At 43.8% G+C, this 20,773-nt stretch overlaps 1 protein-coding gene across 7 annotated transcripts in view; it reads left to right on the top strand.

Annotated features, from left to right (window-relative positions):
• Window positions 1–20,312, top strand: part of rerea (arginine-glutamic acid dipeptide (RE) repeats a) — a 122,335-nt gene extending 102,023 nt beyond the window's left edge. For 4 of the 7 annotated variants that reach the window (XM_018665881.2, XM_018665880.2, XM_018665879.2 and 1 more), the window contains 12 exons: window positions 973–1,053; window positions 11,128–11,290; window positions 11,404–11,496; window positions 12,061–12,260; window positions 12,559–12,720; window positions 12,815–12,928; window positions 13,029–14,407; window positions 15,034–15,256; window positions 15,347–16,067; window positions 17,467–17,643; window positions 17,755–17,935; window positions 18,039–20,312. In XM_018665881.2, coding sequence (XP_018521397.1) covers window positions 973–1,053; window positions 11,128–11,290; window positions 11,404–11,496; window positions 12,061–12,260; window positions 12,559–12,720; window positions 12,815–12,928; window positions 13,029–14,407; window positions 15,034–15,256; window positions 15,347–16,067; window positions 17,467–17,643; window positions 17,755–17,935; window positions 18,039–18,072 — 3,528 coding nt within the window. In that variant the 3' untranslated portion in view covers window positions 18,073–20,312. The remainder of the gene's footprint in view (window positions 1–972; window positions 1,054–11,127; window positions 11,291–11,403; window positions 11,497–12,060; window positions 12,261–12,558; window positions 12,721–12,814; window positions 12,929–13,028; window positions 14,408–15,033; window positions 15,257–15,346; window positions 16,068–17,466; window positions 17,644–17,754; window positions 17,936–18,038) is intronic. The other 3 variants (XM_018665883.2, XM_018665886.2, XM_018665882.2) reach the window with 2 other exon arrangements.
• The last annotated feature ends 461 nt before the right edge of the window (window positions 20,313–20,773 follow it).

Genomic DNA, 20,773 nt, shown 5'->3' with positions numbered 1-20,773 from the left:
AAAGCAATGTACCGTCGGAGACATTGTGGATTTGCCCCTTAATTTTTCCCTTACCTGTGGCTGGGCGTAGAGATTTGTGCTGTGCTCCCTGAGGACTTTTCCCTGCTTTTTGCTGGAGTTACTTGGTGGAAACGGTTGGCTGAGATCACTGAGGAACGGGGCTCGCCTCTGGAACAAGAAAGTAAATCTGTTGGGTTGTCTGCTTCGCTGGTTATGAATGTTTTCAGCCTCCGCTTTTTATGGCTCGCAGCCTGTGGCTCTTAAAGGAGAAGAAATATATTTAGGTTGTTCAGTTTTTTGCTATTTATTCATTTCCATGTTGTTTTTGTGCTTACTGAGCTTAGGTGGCATGTTCAGATCCAGTTTTCATGTCAGATTTAATCCGATGTTATGAAGTTGCGATTTCTTTGACCGTGCTGTTCATCTCCTCTCCCTCTTGACAGTGTATATTTGTCAATTTGACATTTTGTCAGGTTTTCCATGCTTTTAAAATTACCAAAATAAACAGACAGAAACAGAAACTGTCTACGGTGCACAATAAGGCATTTTCTTGCTTTTAAACTCTCGAGTTAAGGTTTTGACTTTGAACTTTTCACTTGCGAGATTAACATGTTCATCCCTGGGTCTACTGTTTATCTTTTTAATGTTAGATTTTATTTGACTAACTGTATTTTGTCTCCATATGAAAAGACGAGCTTAATCTCAGCGTCTCTCCCTGCCTTACTTGTCATTTCCTCTCTCGTTTTGCCCTGACATGGCTGTGTTTGCTCCGGAGTTTAAACGGCTACAGAGGTTTCTAGATACACCTCAAACCTCTCTAACCACAGACTAGTGAAATGAAAACAATGTCTTTTTTTTTGTCGTGGTGCTAGCCAGTAACTTTAAGTGGTAGCAGTTTAGCTGACTTCACAGATACTAACTGGTCTTTTTTTCTCACTCTCGCTCCCTCTCTTCCTCTGTGAAAAATTGCAGAAGCGCTTCATTAAAGGGTTGAGACAGTTCGGCAAAAACTTCTTCAGGATCCGCAAAGAGCTGCTGCCCAACAAAGAAACGGTAAGATGATCTATTTCTCTCTATATTATTAAACTTTTTCTGAGTGTGTGTGTGTGTGTGTGTGTATGTGTGTGTGTGTGTGTGTGTGTGTGTGTGTGTGTGTGTCATTTGTTTTGTAGAACTGAAACATGTAAAATAAGGTACATGTGGCCTGCTTGTAAATAATGCTACATTTCAGCAGTTTTACACAACATTTTTGGGGCGATATTTGGAGCATTGAGCATTGGTTGGTTTTCAACCAGAGGCCTTATTGATAAGAAGTAAGTGCAGCCTTCCAACAACTGTGCTGCAGTATTATCAGATCTCTCTTCAGGCTGTCTGAAAAAAAAAAAAACATGTGTTATACCTGAGAAGAGAAAAGGCTGAACGTGCTTTGCAGACAGCCACTGAAACCTTACAAGTGGCACACTGAACATTAATTAGCACTCACTGTTAGCAAGTAGTAAACAAGTTGTGCAGATGTGATGTGAGCCACTGTGTTTATAACACATCTCAGTTCTGAAGAGCAGCCTGTTTTGTCTCCCTGCTCATGCTACAGTGTTACAGCAGCACTTGAGATTTTTTTTGTTTGTATTTTTTATATTTTCACCAACTTTTCAGAGTAGCGCAGCATAATGGCCTCCATGAAGATTAAAAAGCAGGTTACAGTGGAGCCCTTAAAACAGTACACCTGAGGGCTCAAACAGAAAACAAAATTATATTTAGTGCATACGTAAATAAAAAGAAAATATAGGCTATGTTGTCTAACATCGCTGGTGTCATCCTTAAACAGCATCAGAAAATATTAATAACTTTGATTTTCTTGCTGTCAAGTGTAAGTCCTTGTATTAAAAGACCTGTCAATCAATTTAAGAGCAAAAGCAGGTTGCAAACCTGAGCTTTGAATTTTTGTTGAGGGTTAATTCTTCTATTTTCATTTGCAAAACAGATTATTGACCCTGTAACAGTTTTAAAGATCCAATAGGTATTTTTGTTCCTGTTACTGCAATATAATTGTTGTTTCTTAGTAGTTTTAAGGTTTGCAGACAAAGCTTTAGATTGAAGGCGACAAAGTAATTTTAATATCTGTCACGCTTTAAGGAACTCTGGTAATTGTGTTATTTATGTACACGAGCTGGGGGATGTTCCTCTTGTCACAGTTTCCCTCCTCTGTGTGCGAGTGTGATTGTGCGCACGCGTCGATGTGTTAATCATCACTGAACAACTGTTTGACCTGTTTCATGGTACAATTGGGTCAAATCCGGGCCTAACAATGATTAACAACAGTTAACCTTATTACATGTGATAATTATGTTGAAACAAAAAACACACAGCCAACACATACACACGCGTTGTTGTTCTTTAAGCTGACATACAGCATTTTACCCTAGTCATTGTCCCACGTAACTGCACAGCAAAGCTTTTTATCTGGACTATAATTGGCAATAAAGTGAACATGTTGTGCATGTACGTGTTGCTTCAAAGTCCTCCCCTCCTTTGACTTAGCTGTTAATTTATTCTTAGATATGCATTTTGATTCATAAAACAGTGCAGACTTTGCTGTTTCTGTGAGGCTGCTCCTGCTGGAAGTGTGCCGATACAGTGCTGACACAGACATCAAAGGAAAATCAAAGGTGTTTGTCATACATCTCGCCCGCTTCATTTCCTTGTCTGCTGTGAGCTGAGGCTATGTCAGCCCTGTTTCTCAAACACCCCTACATATCATGTAATATTTTTACTCCAGAACTCTTTAGTGTCACCTCCTTTGTGCTACATTTTTTATTCCTCAAAACCAATCTCAGCCTCTTGAATAAGAGATTAAAGTGTGTGAATACAGTTTCCTCACAGAGGTTTCTTCAATTATTTTTACCGGTTTTGAAATATATGACTAGTCCAGTTGATTGGCTATAAAGGAGGTATTAATGCAATTCAACCTGGAGGGGGAGTCTACTTGGCAGGAGAGGTAATAGACCTCCTCCAGGATCTCGGCCTGCCACCACCACAGAGCAGAGAAAGATTAATTTTCCCCCTGCAAATGGAAAATAAACTGCCCTTTAAACATATGAAAAGAGGAGAAAATGACTGGGAGAGCAAGGGGAGGGTAGCAGCGACCGGAGGAGAAGGGGTAAGGTGGGGCGTTAGCTCAATATAGACGCTGAAAAGCCTGAGTTGTCGCACAGGGAAAAAATAAAATCTCCGCTCATGATGGAACTTGCTTTTTTTTTGCTGTAAGACTTATCTGTGCAAGTGCTTGTCAATACCCTGAGAAGGCTCCATTTATTTTCTACCTGCTCATTCCTAAATCCTGTCTCTGGAGCACAATACAACAATACCTCAAGATATTTTAAGTCTGGGAAACAAGAGAGATTTTCCCATTATTTCCAGTCACAGACACACATTTCTGTTGCTCTACTCTTATGTGAAGCCATGAAAAAGAGGTATGTTGCAAAGATGCAGGTGTTCTGCCCTAAGTCCTGGCCGGACCACTGTTGTTGAGCCGGAGTGCAGAGCATAAAGCCTTTGGGCTGATATCCAGAGGTCCAGTACAGTGCGTCTGCCCCTCTCTGTTCCTCCCACTAGCCCCTATTAGCCGCGCTGGCCCTGAAGCGCCAGTGCAGCTCAAACAGCCAGTGCCAAGGGTAAGCACCCAGCGCTGTGTAAACACACCAGGCCTGACTAGCACTCAGGAATGCTTAATATAAAGTCACATAAAGGCCCAGAGGGGGAAGTGGGTGTGTCGTCTGACCGTCTGCAACTGGCTTCGCTGCCACCATTTCCCTCACTCCAGAGAGGACGTCATGGAACATGAGCTTGCTGCTCCCAGTGTTTAAACAACTAAATATGCTGAAATGACAGATCACAGATAACTCGGTGCCTGATATTTTTACTGGAGGGGGTTTTCATAAAAATGTGGTTTTAGGGGATATCAACAGACAGTATTTGCTGAACTGATTTTTATCAGCTACAGTTGTGTTTGCTGTGAAGCTGAACAGGGAAGTTGACAGTTGAAAATGAGATCAAATTAGAAATGCTTATGTTGTGGCTTATTTACAGGACAGAGCACTGAGGACTCAGAGACTGTTTAATCTGTGGAAACAGGTACAGCAGTTAACTTGCAAATTAAATGTTATTAAGATACTAATATGCAAATAAGAACATATTAACATACCTGGAATTTACCTATTTTGGGGACAAGGCTATTTTCAGTGTTCAGTTACCAGGTTCCTTTCGCTGCACTGAAGGCACAAAGTAAAATATGCATCACTGAGTAAAAAAACATCACTGCAAAATCAACTCATGCCTAAAATTATATTCAGCACAACTTGTGTCTGTGTCATTGTATCCTGTGAGGGAGATAATGAATTGAATGAAAAAACAAGTAATTTATTTACTCTATACTCCGTTATCCGTGTATTATGTATTTATAGATCATAAAAAATGCTTTAGTACTCTACTAGAGTAGCCATAATCTAATCAACTCAGCGTAGCAATGTAAAACCATACAAGCATAGAACTAAAGCTCAGAGTATGTATGTTTGTCAGTTCAGTTTTCCCTCGAGGCTCCATTTCTGCATCCTGTTTTTTATTCTCTTGTGACCACTCTGCTTTCCTGCACTTTTAAATATTAAAGCGCACATACATATAAGCACAAGATTAGCACTGACATAGTCATATTATTCTATTTTGGTGACATTGTGTAAAAATCATGAGAAAAATTTGGCTATAAAAAAACAAACCAAAAAAAAGGTTTATTTATATTTTAGCATCACAATCAGCTGCTACGTGCGCAGCCAAACATCGGCTGTGAGCCATGTAAACTTGCAGGGCAGGAAAGAAAAAAAAGAACAAAACATTAAATTGATGCATAGAGATGTTTTTATGCTGCTGGTTCCTGCTTTGTTTTGGCATGGAAGTGGAAAAGACAGAAAGGTGCAGTGGCAGTGTGTTAGAGAAGTTAGCACAGGTGAAACCACAGTGTGTGTTTGGTTTGTGTTAACGTCACAAGTTAAACAAGTTTCCTCAGATGGCAAACAGTTCAATTGCCACAGCTGGGCAAGTAGCAGCAATAATTTAACAAATATAAATATAATACTTGTCTTGATTAAGCAGCCTCTTATGTTTATTATTGTAAGCTTTGTGTTGAGGAGGAGCATGTTCTAATTTTCAGGGCATATGGGTGACCTGAGCTGCATGTCTGATTTTTTTTAAAGTGATGTCTTGTTTGTGTCGGCGCTTAGATCAGCCAGGAGGTGATGTGCTGAACGCTTCTCACAGCATCTTGTTCTCTCTGAGAAAAGAGAACACTCTGGCCCCCCACCCCATCCCCCGCCCCAGGCCCTGTCATTTACAGGATGGCCAACAGGAGAACAGTGTTCTCAACACAACCTCACAGCAGATGTTTGCCCCGGTACAATCTGTACAAACGTCAAGTTGATTTCATTGCCATGTCCTTAGCTCAGGAGCCAGAACCATAGGGGATGAGTGTGATTATAAATACTTTGGTTCAAACACTAATTAAACCAGCTACAGGGGCCTGGTCCAGTTGGCTACAGCTGTCAGTGGTGTGACAGAGCAGCCTCCGTGTTTGGTAAATGATATAACTTGTTTAGGCAGTGAAATCGCTGTCGGCTGATGGAAGCTCAACCAGCACGTATTGATGTTCTTTTAGCAGACCACAGGCAATTTAGCGCGGGCTGAGTGTAGGCAAAATCTTTTTTCAGCCTAATAGATGAAGCCCAGAGAGCCCGAGCTCCCTGTGTAATTGAGTTCTTTGCTGGGCTTCATGTTGTGGTTTTTGGGGACTAGCTTATCAGCAGAACACGCAGGATCGACCCTCCAGCAAAAAGGCACTGTTGCCATCCAATCTGCTTTCATTGGCAAAAGCGCTTACAGCAGGAAAAACACGAGTGCTGATTCTTCAGCATGTGCATCCCTGACCTGTGAAAGCAGAGCTTATTCAGTTATTCTCCAGCAGAAAGGCTCGGCGCAGCAGGGAATGGCTGTCTATTTAACCGCTTTTCACATTCACTCTGCTCCACCAGCCAAGGTCCTTTCACTATTCAGTTGCCATCGTCTGCCGCTAGGCTTCAAGGCATCACTGCGCTGTAGGTCTATTTTTGAATCTACTACATACATGTGGCTGATACCTTGAATATTTGACCTCTGAGTTTTATTACAGAAAAATTCCTAGATGAATCATTCAGCTTCTGCAATAGGGATACAACATGAATTTAAAAGCTACATTGGATTTTTTTTTTTTTTTTAAATCACCAACCACCATTGTAGAGGGAAAAAAAATTTTTAGAACCTGAAGCAATTACGAGGACAAGGTTACTATTTTAGTTTCCAATTTAATCATTTAAAATTTAGGAAATAATTTTTATTTCACAAGGTACCTTTTTCATATCTTTTTAATTAAACATTTTGTTAGTTTAACAAATGAACTAGTTAATTAACTAGTTCATTTGTTAGGGTCAAGTTAACTCATATTAATATATTTTGTGACCAGTTCATGATGAATTGAAGTTTTCTGCCATAATTCTAATGTCACCTGTGTCCTTTAAAGATTACAGATACTTTAGTAAGAGCGTTATTCAAAGATTTAAGGCAAATAAGCATGAACTCTTTCACTCCACCACAGATTAGACAGCCCTGTAGGCATCACAAGTACGCTTCTGACCCGCTTAACCACATAAGCATTTACAATGTTGCCTCCTACAGTTGCAGTCAGCATGAGGATTATAGAAAAGTCAAGCACCACTCACTGAAACGATACACTGTACAGCCTGTCATGGGCGATGAAGAATACCGATTCCAGGGGTCGAGCACATACATAATTAAACCCTGGTTTGATTTAGCTCAGAGAAATACATCCCCCTTCACCTCACTGAAATGAATCAGGAAGCAATCCTCCCTCCTCCGGCTGCAGACTGTGGAGGAAGCAGGAGGAGCACAGGTTCATGCTGCACTAATGGATGTTTACACAACTCACTATCAGCCACCAGAGCCCAGAAATCACATGCTCCCTGCACTCTCTGCTCCCCCGGCCGCAGCTAAACGGCCTTATGTTTTTAGCCGAGATTTTTATTTGTCGAGAGATTTTTTATTTTTAGGAAGGGTTGTGGTTGGATTCGAGGTTGATTGTCCATTGTTATCCTGTGCTAGCTTTTTATTCCTCCCTCTCGGCTCTCCTCCACTCTCCTCAGCCCCCCGCCCTCCCTCCTCGGCTCTCCCCTGTTCTCTCCTCCTTCCCCTGCTCTTGCCAGTAACGGCCTTAACCGTTTGGCTTCATGTCAAAGCAGGGGCCTTTTGTGGCTCTGTCACAAATCTGCCAGGAAAAACAGAAACCATCTGTTCAGGCCTGGGCCTGAGAGGGGATGAGGGTGTAAATACATGAGTTTAGCCCTCGCCCTCAGCCCTGCCTGCGCACACAGGACCACCAAGCCCAGTAGAGGATCCCGCACTCCCACCCGCAATTATACTGTAGTCTACAGGGGTTTCATGGCTAACCTTATTAAGTCTCAATCTTACAGGCAGGATGATAAAAATGGATTCAAAAGCACAGCAACTGTGTCTAAAACTGAATACGATATAAAATCCTAGTATCACCTGTTGACTCCTGTCTTAAAGTGTACATTGCCTCACAGAAATCAGGATTAAAATACTATGAAAAATATATATAAAATATCTGTATATGCATAACAAGACTTATGTATGCTTGGCCCTTTATAAGGACGAATACTTGATATGTGTTGAACTGTGTTTCTCAGACATGGTTGAATGAAAAGGAGACGGTGCTGTATGTAATTTTGAACTCCACATCCATACATACTTGTATGCAGACGACCATTTTAAGTGGCAATAACTGGAATGGAAAGCCCCGAGTGTCGTGATAGGAGGGTAAGCCCTTTCCTTGTCGGATAATCCACCGGCCAGAAAGCTCCTGCAGATGGAAGCAGTCTAAAAGGCCTTATAATACCGAGCTTATGTTGTCACTATCTCATGTTCTGCGGAGCGGCAGCACACTCTGTACCGCTCTGCAGTGATTTAGAGGACTGGGGAAAATTATGGTGCGGAGGCCAGGGCCGGTCTAGATTTCTGTTTCAAGTTATTTCCATGATTTTTTTTTTTTTTCCTCATCGGATACAGGTAAACTCTTTTTAGATACAGGCTCATGGAATTGTTTCTGATTTTGCTGTCATCTTCATTTTATGAGGAAATAGCAACATAACTTGGAAGCCTCAGTAAGTACACAGAAAACTTGATGGCTAAATACACAATCAGGGACAAGAAACAGAAGGTAATGAAAGTTAAAGTGCTTCTGGGGGCATATGGTGACTTTGATAGAGAAAGGTACACTGTCAGTGTGAGGGATTGGACCTATGTCGCTTCAGAGGAACCAAATTTGACATGCAGGCAGGCTCAGAGAGGTAATCTGTCAGTCTGCCTTTGACACTAATTTACAGCACAAAGCCTCTCTCAACCACAGGAATGCCATGTTCATCTTCGACTGCACTTCACTCGCAGACATCATATATTACCCCTCTCCGCATTTGAAGTCTTTGCCTGTGATGTGTCACATCAGTCTTTCCTTTGTCAACGTGACTCTGAGTCAAAATACATAACAAACATTGCGATCAGTTTTTTTGCAGTATTTATTTTAAATGGAGGCTCAGCTTTATCTTATGTTCTTACTAAAAATGACTTTTCAACTCAATAAATAAACACTAAATTTATTAAGCTGCTTCTTTTGTTTTCCTCTTTTCAATTTACATCAGGCTTTACCAGCTCATCAGTGCACCTGTTCATTCCCATTCAAAAGCCCAAGTTAATGTTTTCATTGGCCCCTGCGTAATGTAATGGTACTTGACACAGTGTAAGTGATGGAGAGGCAGGGTGACCTTTCCCTGTGTCTGCCAAGCTGTTGTCCGTGTAGTTGTCAGCCTGCAGCGAGGAGGCAGAGAGGCACTGCTGAGAACAGTCATTAAGCACAGAGCAAAGCCAGCGCTCGGCACCACTCAACACTTTTGATCTGCACATTTCAATTAGATTTCACATCAGGACGCCTGCCTTCCCTCAGTTAGCACCTGCGCCCTGCCTTCCCAACTGGCCTGGCCAGGCTGAAGAGGGAGGCACACAGGAAACAACTAGAAAGTTCTGTTACCGCCTAAAATAGATGCACAAACACATGGCAGCATAACAGAGCTTTTAGCTGATATAATAATCATTAGCTGTTCTTTTCTTGCTGTGAGCCTGGACAAAAAAAATGTTTTCAGGGTTATTTGAAGGTCTGTAAATGTTCAATCTGTAAATGTTCAATCAAGTAAAAAGTAAAGAGTCATACTGATTTGTCTGTGCTGAACTCCTGCATGTGGAATCCATCCCAACACTCCACATGTGCTCATCTGCAGAAGTCTTGAGGTCTAAAAAAAAAAAATCCCAGTACAAGCTGTGGGGCTTGGGACAGTTTAACACCGAAGCAGTGGCTTTGCCATAACATAGCACAGCACTTTAATTTACCCTGAAATTTGAGAAGGATTCATTGAGCTCCGACACCCTCAGTAAATGTTCCCACCACTGCTTTGCCTGATAAGATGGAGTCCTACAGGCACTGGTAGATATGAATTTCCCCTAAGAGCCACATGAAGGGAGATCTTATTAAACTGGCCTGAGCCCACTGAGTCGAGCATTTTCTGCCAATCAGAGTAGTGATTGAGGAAGACTTAACTTGTTTCTTAATGTCAAATACTCGCACAACTTTGTAATAAAACCAATGGACAATCCCTGACCCGTGTTTTCCCCCCAGCAAACAACAAGAACTAGCTCAAGTATTTGTTTCATGAGATAAGTAAGAAATTAAAGCTGCAATTACCTTTATGTTTGTATTAATACCAGGCTATTATGCTTTGAAATTGCTGGATTACTGTGTTATTTTCTCTTATTGTTAAAATAGAGCTGACTGAGAAGCTCTTTATAGCCATTTAAAACTGTCCACCATTTAATCAAATCCTCTCCTGCCGTTGTTTGTTTTGGTACATTTTGATAGAAGATTTTAAGCTGCTGCTGAAAAGCTGTTAATGCGTTTTAGAGAGCAATGCACCGACTAATTTATGTCAAGTTTCTCGACTGAAGCGGCAGTAGGAAAACAATCAATACCCATTAAACCCTGGGAGCTTTGTTGAACAGCAGTTTAACAGACCTCAGACAGTAGATGGGTGCCCTCTGGGCTTTAAAGATTACAGGTGACTTACTGCTCACCCAACACTCACATCACACCTTCATGAATTTGTTATAGAGCTAGTCACGGACCACTAACAAGTGAGAGTTCATCGCAAGGGGGGAAAAAAAGGCAAAGCTCCACAGGAAACTACATAATTGTCCCTGACTCCTGCCGCCAATTTTCAAGACTTGCGTATTATGAGTGTGGCCGGAAAGCAGCAGTTAATATGCACAGGCTGCCTCAGCAAAGTGCTTTCTGATCCATGATTGCATGTGTTAATGTTTCAGTTGGGTATTGATTTCCTGGCGGCCTTTTGTACACTGGATTTATCCGCCTCGCTCACTGGCAAGCGCACCCCTCCGAATGTTTGATTAAAGTTCAATTGACTCTTCCAGTGAAGGGGCGAGGAGCCATTTCACTCCCTATTTGTAGCGCCAAAGCTCTGCCTGACATGTTCTTTTGTTCCCATTCAAGCTCCTGCCACCCAGGCAGCCACCAATGCACTGATCCTAATATCCCTGCATTCAGTGAGCCTCCTCGCCTAATCCTGGGACAGACAGGGCCGCAGCACAAACATGCCCAGCCAACTACAAATCCTGGCATGGACTGACCCACTCCATGGCCTTTTCACTGTGAAATACCGTACTGACTGCTAATGTGGATATTCCACATATTTTCTTCAGCCTAACTGCAGATATTTCACAGTGACGATTTTCCAATTTTTCAACAACTTTAACAAATAGACCTTAAATCCCTTCAATTCAGTCACCTTTTTAAAGTCGAGTGATGCCTAGACCTCATTACAAATACACGTGTGAGTGTTCTTGTGGTATGTTTGCCCATTTTAACAGCATTCATTTCGTGTTTCATTTCAGGGAGAGCTAATTACCTTCTACTACTATTGGAAGAAGACCCCCGAGGCGGCCAGTTGTCGAGCCCACCGCAGACACCGCCGTCAGCCCGTCTTCCGCCGCATCAAGACACGAACGGCTTCAACTCCTGTCAACACTCCCTCACGCCCCCCCTCCAGCGAGTTTTGTACGTATATTTGACCCCTTTGAATGACAGCTGAGAGTGAAAGGGGGGAGACATTATCTGATGTGTGTTAGAGCGAAGTATGTGAAGTGTTTTTCTTTGCTTCTTTTTTCCAGTGGACCTCAGCTCAGCCAGCGAAGATGACTTTGACAGTGAAGACAGCGAACAGGAGCTGAAGGGCTACGCCTGCCGCCACTGTTTCACTACCAGTAAGACACCGCGTTCCTTTTACAGACACTCAGCGCTCGTCATATGGACTTGCCTGGTTATTCCTGTCCTGATTGGGATCAGTGTGAGCCTGCCCAACGCAGCACTGTGTGACAGATGGGCATCAGAAGATGTCAGGACTAATTTGATCAAATCAGCCACGAGCCCACAGCTCGTTCACTCTCCACCTCATTATCCTTCCCCTCTTTCTACACAGCTGGCTCCCAGTGCCAGGCTCCCATCTGATCACACTTAGGTTACTGCCATCACAACAAGGGTGGCTAATAACGTCAGCTTGATAGTGTTAACCCATACAGACCTTATTAGTACTGAAAATGAAAAAACAGTTTGAAGTAGAAGACAGAATAACACATTATCCTTGATTCAGTTCCTGCATGAAAAAAAATAATATTAATCTCATTAAATGTTGTACTGCAGAGTAACTTAAGGACACTCTCTATATTAAGTAATATTAGTGTAGTTGTGAGATCATTTCTGTGCTGTGTACTTCTCTCACCGCCTGCGATTGTGTGTGCGATTTCACAACTGTAAATGGCTTTCCTCAGCCTCCAAGGACTGGCACCACGGGGGCCGGGAGAACATCTTGCTGTGCACAGACTGCCGCATTCACTTCAAGAAGTACGGTGAGCTGCCCCCCATCGAGAAGCCTGTGGACCCGCCACCATTTATGTTCAAACCTGTCAAAGAGGAAGAGGATGGACTCAGCGGGAAGCATAGCATGAGGACCCGACGGAACCGAGGCTCGGTGGGCACACACTCCTGCTCTCCCCATCTATCTCTCTATTTTCACCTTCAGGAACCGTAGCCTCAGAGTTATCCCAGGAGTAATGTTGAGCCAGACTACAAAGCAATAAGCCTATCATCTCTAGATAAGTAGCACAGGGACAGCATTGACAAGTTTTGTTTCATGTATTTAGTTTTACAGGAGTATTCAAAAAAGTTTGGAATTGCTTGGAATAGGTCCATCTTTAATTCTTCTATCCAAATTATATTGAGCCCTAATATTGATCAGGATTAATGTTGACTCTGTTTGTCGTCAATAGATGTCAACGCTACGTAGTGGTCGCAAGAAGCAGACAGCCAGTCCTGATGGCCGAGCCTCGCCTACCAACGAGGATTTGCGCTCCAGCGGACGTACCTCACCCAGCGCGGCAAGTACTGATAGCACTGACAGCAAGACAGACTCCATGAAGAAGCCAAGCAAGGTAAACACAGCACAAGACTCACTGACACCTTGTTTTTCTATGCACATATCTCTGTGAAATGTACACTAATGGCTCTGCTGCTTTGGCTCCACAGAAGATCAAAGAAGAGGCTCCTTCACCTATGAAGAGTGCCAAACGGCAACGAGAGAAGGGAGCTTCAGACACAGAGGAGCCAGAGAGGGCCAGTGCCAAAAAGTCCAAGACACAAGTGAGTCTGTGGTCTTTGTTTTGCTTATCCTCCTGTGTTTCAATGGAATGCATAGACTTGATTTCATGACACTCATCCCTCTCTTTCCTGCGTCCCCCAGGAGCTGAGTCGGCCAGACTCGCCCTCAGAGTGCGAGGGGGAAGGGGAGGGCGAGGGCGAGAGCTCTGATGGGCGCAGCATCAATGAGGAGCTCAGCAGCGATCCTAAAGACATTGACCAGGATAACCGGAGCTCCTCCCCGAGCATCCCCAGCCCCCGTGACAATGAGAGCGACTCAGACTCCTCTGCCCAGCAGCAGCAGCACCTGCAGAGCCAGCATCCTGCAGTCATCCAGTGTCAGCCAGGCACCTCAGCGGCCTCCTCGGCACCTCCTCCGCCTACGACCTCAGCCCCTTCACTGCCCCCGCAGGTCTCCCCCACAGCGGCTTCCACGTCTCTACCTCCCCAGCCTCTGCCCCAGGCTAGCCCGATGTCTCTTATCCAGTCAGGAGCGTCCCTCCACCCTCAAAGGCTTCCCTCTCCACATTCACCTCTGACTCAGGCTCCGCCTCCTGGCCCTTCAGTCCCACCTCAGTCATTACCCAGCTCGCATCATGGGCCTATGCCTCCCATGCCACATCCACTGCAGCCTGGCCCTTCACACTTGCCTCACCCTCACTCCATGCCCCCTCAGGGCTTCCCTGTGGGTCAGTCTCAGGTCCCTCCCCCACCAATCTCTGGCCAATCACAGCAGAGGCCTCACACACCTCCATCCCAGTCCCAGTCATCTGCTCAGAGTGGAGGCCAGCCTCCCAGAGAGCAGCCCCTGCCGCCTGCCCCATTGTCCATGCCTCATATCAAGCCCCCGCCAACCACACCCATCCCTCAGATACCCAACCCGCAGTCCCACAAACACCCACCCCACGTATCTGCGCCTCCATTTCCTCAGATGCCTTCAAATCTGCCTCCACCTCCTGCCCTCAAGCCCCTCAGCTCTTTATCCACCCACCACCCTCCATCGGCACACCCGCCTCCCCTTCAGCTCATGCCTCAGGGGCAGCAGCTTCAGCCTCCCCCAGCCCAGCCTCCAGTTCTCACCCAGTCCCAGAGCCTCCCGCCATCAGCCAGCCACCAGCCTCCTCCAGCCCCTCCACTGCCGCCCTCCGCAGTGGCCTCACACCCCAACGGGCCACCACAGCCGCCATTCTCGTCCCATCCTTTCAATACAGTTCTACCTCCGACCGGCCCTCCCTCATCGTCATCAAACTCTATGCCTGGCTTACAGCCTCCATCTTCCTCTGCTCCATCCTCTTCCATCTCCATGCCGCTCCCCGCCTCAGTCACTTGTGCCGGCCCGGGCCCTGCACTTCCGCCAGTACACATCAAAGAGGAGCCTTTGGACGAGTCAGAAGAGCCGGAGAGCCCCCCACCCCCACAGAGAAGCCCCTCCCCAGAGCCTACTGTCGTCAATACACCCAGCCATGCCAGCCAGTCAGCACGGTATGTCTACAATCACCTATTCTGACCCGAACACTATCTTAAAAGAAAAAAAACATACACCTGCGCAAGCTGTTGTTTATCAGTAGTCTGTTGAGCTGCTTACTGTCTTGTCTGGGGATGCTGATTAGCTCTCAAACACATCCAACAACAAAGAGTCTCTGCCTTCAGGTTTTTAAGGCTTTGATGTAGGCAACAAATCAAATGTCCTCAGCAAAACAGGCGACCAAGGCCACAATTAGCCTTGAGCTCTGAGTGGCTGATGGCTAGGAATTATCAGGGATGGAGGGCAGGGAGATTAATTACAGTGAGATGCGAGTGAACTTAGGCATCTGAATATGAGTATCTGTAGTTGCCTTGTGCTTAAGTGGCTCTCAGACTGCCAATGAATAGCAATGAGGATTTTAATACATACTCAGCGTAGCAGCAAAAGTGAATGCCGAGGGAGTTTGTTTCCTTTTGAATAATGGACCAATGTTAGCTAATACAAGCTGTCTTTTCATCTAATGTGACATTATCCTGCCATTCAACATGCAGAATTTAAGAAGAATATAATGGCTCTAGCCTGTTTTTATCTATGGCCTGGAACATCATTCAGTAAATGTTTTTTTTCTCTGCTGTGACCACAGGTTCTACAAGTACCTGGACCGAGGTTACAACTCGTGCGCTAGGACAGATTTCTACTTCACTCCCCTGGCTTCATCCAAACTGGCCAAGAAACGAGAGGAAGCTCTGGAGAAAGCCAAGAGGGAAGCAGAACAGAAAGCGAGGGAGGAGAAGGAGAGAGAGAGGGAGAGGGAAAAAGAGCGAGAAAGAGAGCGGGAACGAGAAAAGGAAGCCGAGCGAGCTGCGGTGAGTGATTTGGTTTGTCTCACTTTTGTTTGGTAGTGGTTGCATTTTTAAAAAAAAATCATACTAAACATGGTGTTTCTCCCCTCACAGAAAGCACCCAGTTCCTCTCACGAAGGCAGAATGGGTGAGCCTCAGATGGCCGGCCCCGCCCACATGCGTCCACCCTTCGACGGCCCGCCCACTACGATCGCAGCTGTGCCTCCATACATTGGCCCCGACACCCCTGCCCTACGCACCCTCAGCGAGTATGCCCGACCCCACGTCATGTCCCCCACCAATCGAAACCACCCCTTCTTTGTGTCCCTCAACCCCGCAGACCCACTGCTGGCCTATCACATGCCCAGCTTGTACAACGCCGACCCGGCCATGCGGGAGCGTGAGCTGCGAGAGCGGGAGATGCGTGAGAGGGAGATTCGCGAGAGGGAGCTGAGGGAAAGGATGAAACCTGGTTTTGAGGTTAAGCCTCCGGAGATGGACACGCTTCACCCCTCTACAAACCCCATGGAGCACTTTGCCCGGCATGGGGCCATCACGTTGCCCCCCATGGCCGGCCCTCACCCTTTCGCCTCGTTCCATCCAGGCTTGAACCCATTAGAGCGTGAGCGGCTGGCCCTCGCTGGGCCCCAGCTGCGGCCAGAAATGAGCTACCCAGAGAGGTTGGCTGCAGAGAGACTCCATGCTGAGAGGATGGCCACAGTGGCCAATGACCCCATCGCCCGTCTGCAGATGTTCAATGTTACGCCGCACCACCACCAGCACTCACATATCCACTCCCATCTCCACCTCCACCAGCAAGATCCCCTTCACCAAGGTAAAAGAAAGCCCTGCTCTTATAAATAAATGCCTGTCTACCACTGTTAGAATTACACAGTACAACCCATGAGATTATAATACATTCAAACAGTTACATTCACAGCATTATATTAATTTGAGGGGGGGAGGGGCTAAATGCTGTTATTGCTCATCATTTGGCAAACATAGTTACATTGTCCAAAATACTAGTATTTGATAAATAGATGTTTTAAAATGTTTTAAAATGGAAAGTAAAGTTACATTTTTTTCTTTTTACTTTTATGAGAACAACTATTGTTGTATTTCAAATAATAGACAGTGTCTTCTCTTTGTTTGTGCAACACTGATGTTGCTCTAATTTAATTCCGAAATGAATTAAGATGTGTAAATTAATCTCAAACTTTATTATTACAAATGTTTCCTTAAACCATTACAGATATATTCAGCATGTGTGTATTTTGTCTACACTTTCCAATGAATGTATGAATGTTTAGCTTCACTTGCTTAATGTTTTAATGTGCCATTGATGTTACTGTGAATTATTATGTAATTCTACATTTTGAAATGGAAAGGAATATCTTTATCATCAGCACAAACATAAGCAAATTGTTAATATATTTCAAAAATAGTTGAACCAAGAATAGAACCTTTGGGTACTCAACTGATTAATTGTAAATTATTTACAGTTAATACTGTATCATGCAGCAATTTTATTATACAAATGGCTCTGTTATTTAAACATTAAGTAAAACAAATGTCCAGATCTAAAAGGTTTTGTATAAAAATATAGTGATTAACAGTTGGAAAAACTTTGGATAAAACTAAAACAAATGCCAGGGTCAAATCAGAGGCAGTAGAAATATTGCTGTCTAGTTGAAACAGTGCCAGATCTTTAGAGTAGTTAAGAAGCATCTGCACTTAACAGAATTTTGTTTTCAATTGTGTGGTTAAAGGTTACAGGAAGTTTATTTAAATAATCTTTTCTAATACACATTAGGAGAGGGCATCAATCATCATGCTGTAATTTGAATGAAGTTGTCTGTAAATAAATCCAGTTATAATACTTCTCTCATCACAGTAAAGAGTGAACAAAAGGGACTTTGAATTAATGGAAATTCTGCTTCCATCCTTACTTCCCATCTGAAACACCACCTCATATCTTATTCTGTCTGCAGTAATTTACTGCACTGACATAAGAAATTGGATTAAAGCATGTTACATCTTCATTAAGTTTCTGATAGAGCCAGCAGATGCTGCATAGAGGATAAATATAGTAAGTGGTCCCTGCACTCTTTTAGTCAACCTTGAGAGGAGTAACATAATATGAAGCTGTGTATCACTAATGACTGTAGCATGCACTGTCTGTGATGCACTATCTTGAAATGAGTGTACCCTGAACCTAAGACTCTGACACCCAGCAGGTGGTGGTGAATGTCTTGTGTGTCCTCCAGGTTCCGGGGCCCATCCACTGGCAGTAGATCCCCTGGCAGCTGGACCTCACCTGGCCCGCTTCCCTTACCCGCCCGGCGCCATCCCCAACCCTCTCCTGGGCCAGCCGCCTCACGAACACGAGATGCTGCGCCACCCAGTCTTCGGTAGGCTCTCGGCCAATATCGGCTCTCGTTAACAATAATATCGCATCCAGTCTTATCAGTCCGAGCTCTGCCAGATCGCCTTATCAGATCTTTTGTTTGCGTTTCCTCCAGGTACTCCATACCCACGGGACCTACCAGGAGGTCTGCCACCGCCCATGTCCGCAGCTCACCAGCTGCAGGCCATGCATGCCCAGTCAGCTGAGCTCCAGAGGCTGGCCATGGAGCAGCAGTGGCTCCACGGACACCATCACATGCACGGAGGACCACTGCCTGGCCAGGAGGACTACTACAGGTCAGAGGAGCAACAGAAACTAGATTAAAAAACATTTAGATAAACTGAGTGCGTGCACCTTTGACTTTCCAAACATGAAAACTCGATGTTGTTTGTGTTTCAGCCGGCTGAAGAAAGAGAGTGACAAGCAGCTGTAACCAGCCGAGGGAGGCAGCGACTGACAGGTGCAGGACACAGGAAGTTGTTACAGAACAGTCTTGCAGAGGCTCTCCCGGGGGGTCCTCTGGACACATTCAGTTTTGAAGAATGGAAAAGGCCAAGTGGATCGTCTGAGAATTCTTCTGATATTTGGTTTTTGTTCTTGTCAAGGACTTTTTTTTTATTATTATTTTTCAAGACATTGACTTTCTTTGGTATATAGCCAGTAGTGACAACGTCCTCAAGACTCCTGCATGAACAAGCTTCCCTGACGTTTTTTTGTAGGTGCTAGAACAAGACACTGTGCTTATCAACAAAAAAAAGAAAAGAAAAAAAAAAAAAGACAAGACCGGTCAGGCCATTTATTGAAAAATAACAAGTGCTATCTTAAATTCAACATTTATTTTAATACATTGTTGGAGGTTTTTCATAATTTTAAGAAAAGCTACAGCATGGCGTTTTTGAGTCTGTAAATAGTATATATAAACATATAATTATTATTATAATTATTATTATTACTAGGTGTGGACTCCAAACCAAGTCGTTTCAACCTCCAATATAATTGTTTTGAAGCATTATCCCTTGTTTCAGAGGGGAGCACCATGGCATTATACGAGCAGTTTCTGAGAGAGTTGCGGTTCAGTTGTGACGTTCCTCTGACATCACTGTGTTAGATTTAGTCCCACATCCACTATGTAAACCATAAACCCGTCACACCCACCACGTCCATTCACCACACACCTTTGACACGCAGCAGGTTGTCAGAATGTGTGTGTAAAACTCAACACGTTGAGTTAATGATTTGATTACACTTGAAGAGGTGACACAGTCGTCGCCAAGGCTTCTGTGGAGTGCACACCGAGGCCATGGATTAAACGGAAAAACAAAAGTTTGCACTGAAAGAGAGTGTCCTTGAGCTCCACTCAATTGGTTTTATATCAATATTTAAGTCAACAAAATGGAGTAATAACTTCATTACTTTTTGTTGTTTTTAAATACAGTGATTTTAATAATGATTTTTAAAATGTGGACACCAGAGACACATTTGGCTGAAATGAAGAAATTTAGAAATTGCTTCGAGTTCTTTTAAATTTTCGGGACTTGAATTTTAACATTGTTCACTCTAACAGGAGCCTAACAGGACTTAAGGATTGTTTTAATTGTGTGAATGGTTGTGAGTCGGTGCTGAGTTTGTGTTGTAGGTGTGTGTGTATGTGTGTCTCCACCCCACCCCCCACCCAACCACCTACCCACCCTTTCTTTACTTGGTCCAGTCACCCATGTTTGGCTAACTAGGCTGTAATAATGTTCACTGTGACACTAGAGGGGGCCTGCCGACACGTGACCACCAGTAAGGTACAGGGTTGATGATTGTGTGTGTGTGTGTGTGTGTGCATGTGTGTGTTGTCCTCACAATGTTTTCATATGCCTTGGTTCCTTAGGGATACACACGGCCTCCTGCGCCTCAGGAGTGGTGTGTTTGTGTGCCACTGACTGTTACAAGTAGTGTTGACCTGTCGTACCAGTGCACATGAGCCCAAGTTTTTCTTCTTCTGTTTTTTTTTCTTTCTTTTTTTCAAAAATCCATGATTCGCTCCATGCACTAAGACTGTTTAACTGTCATGAAATTTAGAAAACTATGGCTACTTTTTTTTATTTTTATTTTTTTTAACCAAATGAAGAAACTGTACTTGCATTTTAAAGTGATCATATCTTCTATTGGAGCACTATTATTTACATTTAAATGGTTGCAAACATCATCAAACTCACACCCCCCCCCTTTAAAAAAAGTCTTTAAAGTCCTGACAACAGCCTGTCATTCTGTCTTGCCATCTCCCACCGATTCCTGTCTCTCTTCTGACGACGTACTCTTCATCATCGTCATCGTCATCATCATCATCATCATCATCATCCTTTGCCTCGTTTCCTGACGATTCCCTTGCCTTTTACTCCCTCTTTTTGTGTCTCCAAACCTTTGATGTTAAGTGTTGTCAATGGTTTAGCTTCTTGTTTCAAAGCGGCAATAGCAGAATGTAAATTCTGACTGCTAAGATTTATATATATACTGGTATCTTGAAGCTTATTGTATATATGAGTAGTCGCCATGGGATGACACAATGTAAACAAAAAGTAGAAATAATAAGAAAAATTGTGAGTCCTGTGTTCTCTCCATTTGAGTATTTTGTAATTTTTTTGAAAAATTTGTGGAATTAAAATAAACGACTAAGTTACACCACAAGATACACCTTCATCTTTCTTTCTTTTTTTTTTTAATGCCTTCTGATACATCGGCGTGTTCGTGTTTGTTTCTCTGTAAACACAGTTGTTTGTGTGCTGAGGTAGAGCAGGCTGTTAAATCCCAGCAGCCGTGAGACATAATAATCCTGTTTTAAGGGCAAACAGTTTTGATTACTCACTGCTCATTGGCTGAATGGCGAAGAAAGAAAAGAGAAACACTCTTAATTCCCTCTGTTTTCTACATTTGTGAAATGTAATTCTCCAGCTGAGCAGAGCGACTGTTGCCGGGTGTTTTGATAACGCTCATGTCCTACATTTGCTCTTGAATAATAGAATTTTTTGCTTGACGTGAGAAATGTGTTGCAGAGCAGATCAAGCGCTCCTGTTTTCGTATTTTTTTCAGCCTTCCATTTTCTCAGCTTCACAAATACTGAGCTTTGAGAGATCACCCCAGCAGCAGGT

The sequence above is a fragment of the Lates calcarifer genome, linkage group LG6, assembly GCF_001640805.2.
Source record: "Lates calcarifer isolate ASB-BC8 linkage group LG6, TLL_Latcal_v3, whole genome shotgun sequence".
Classification (NCBI taxonomy): Eukaryota; Metazoa; Chordata; class Actinopteri; family Centropomidae; genus Lates; species Lates calcarifer.
The sequence above is the reverse complement of the archived record's forward strand: the minus strand, read 5'-3'. Positions and strand labels throughout refer to the sequence as shown.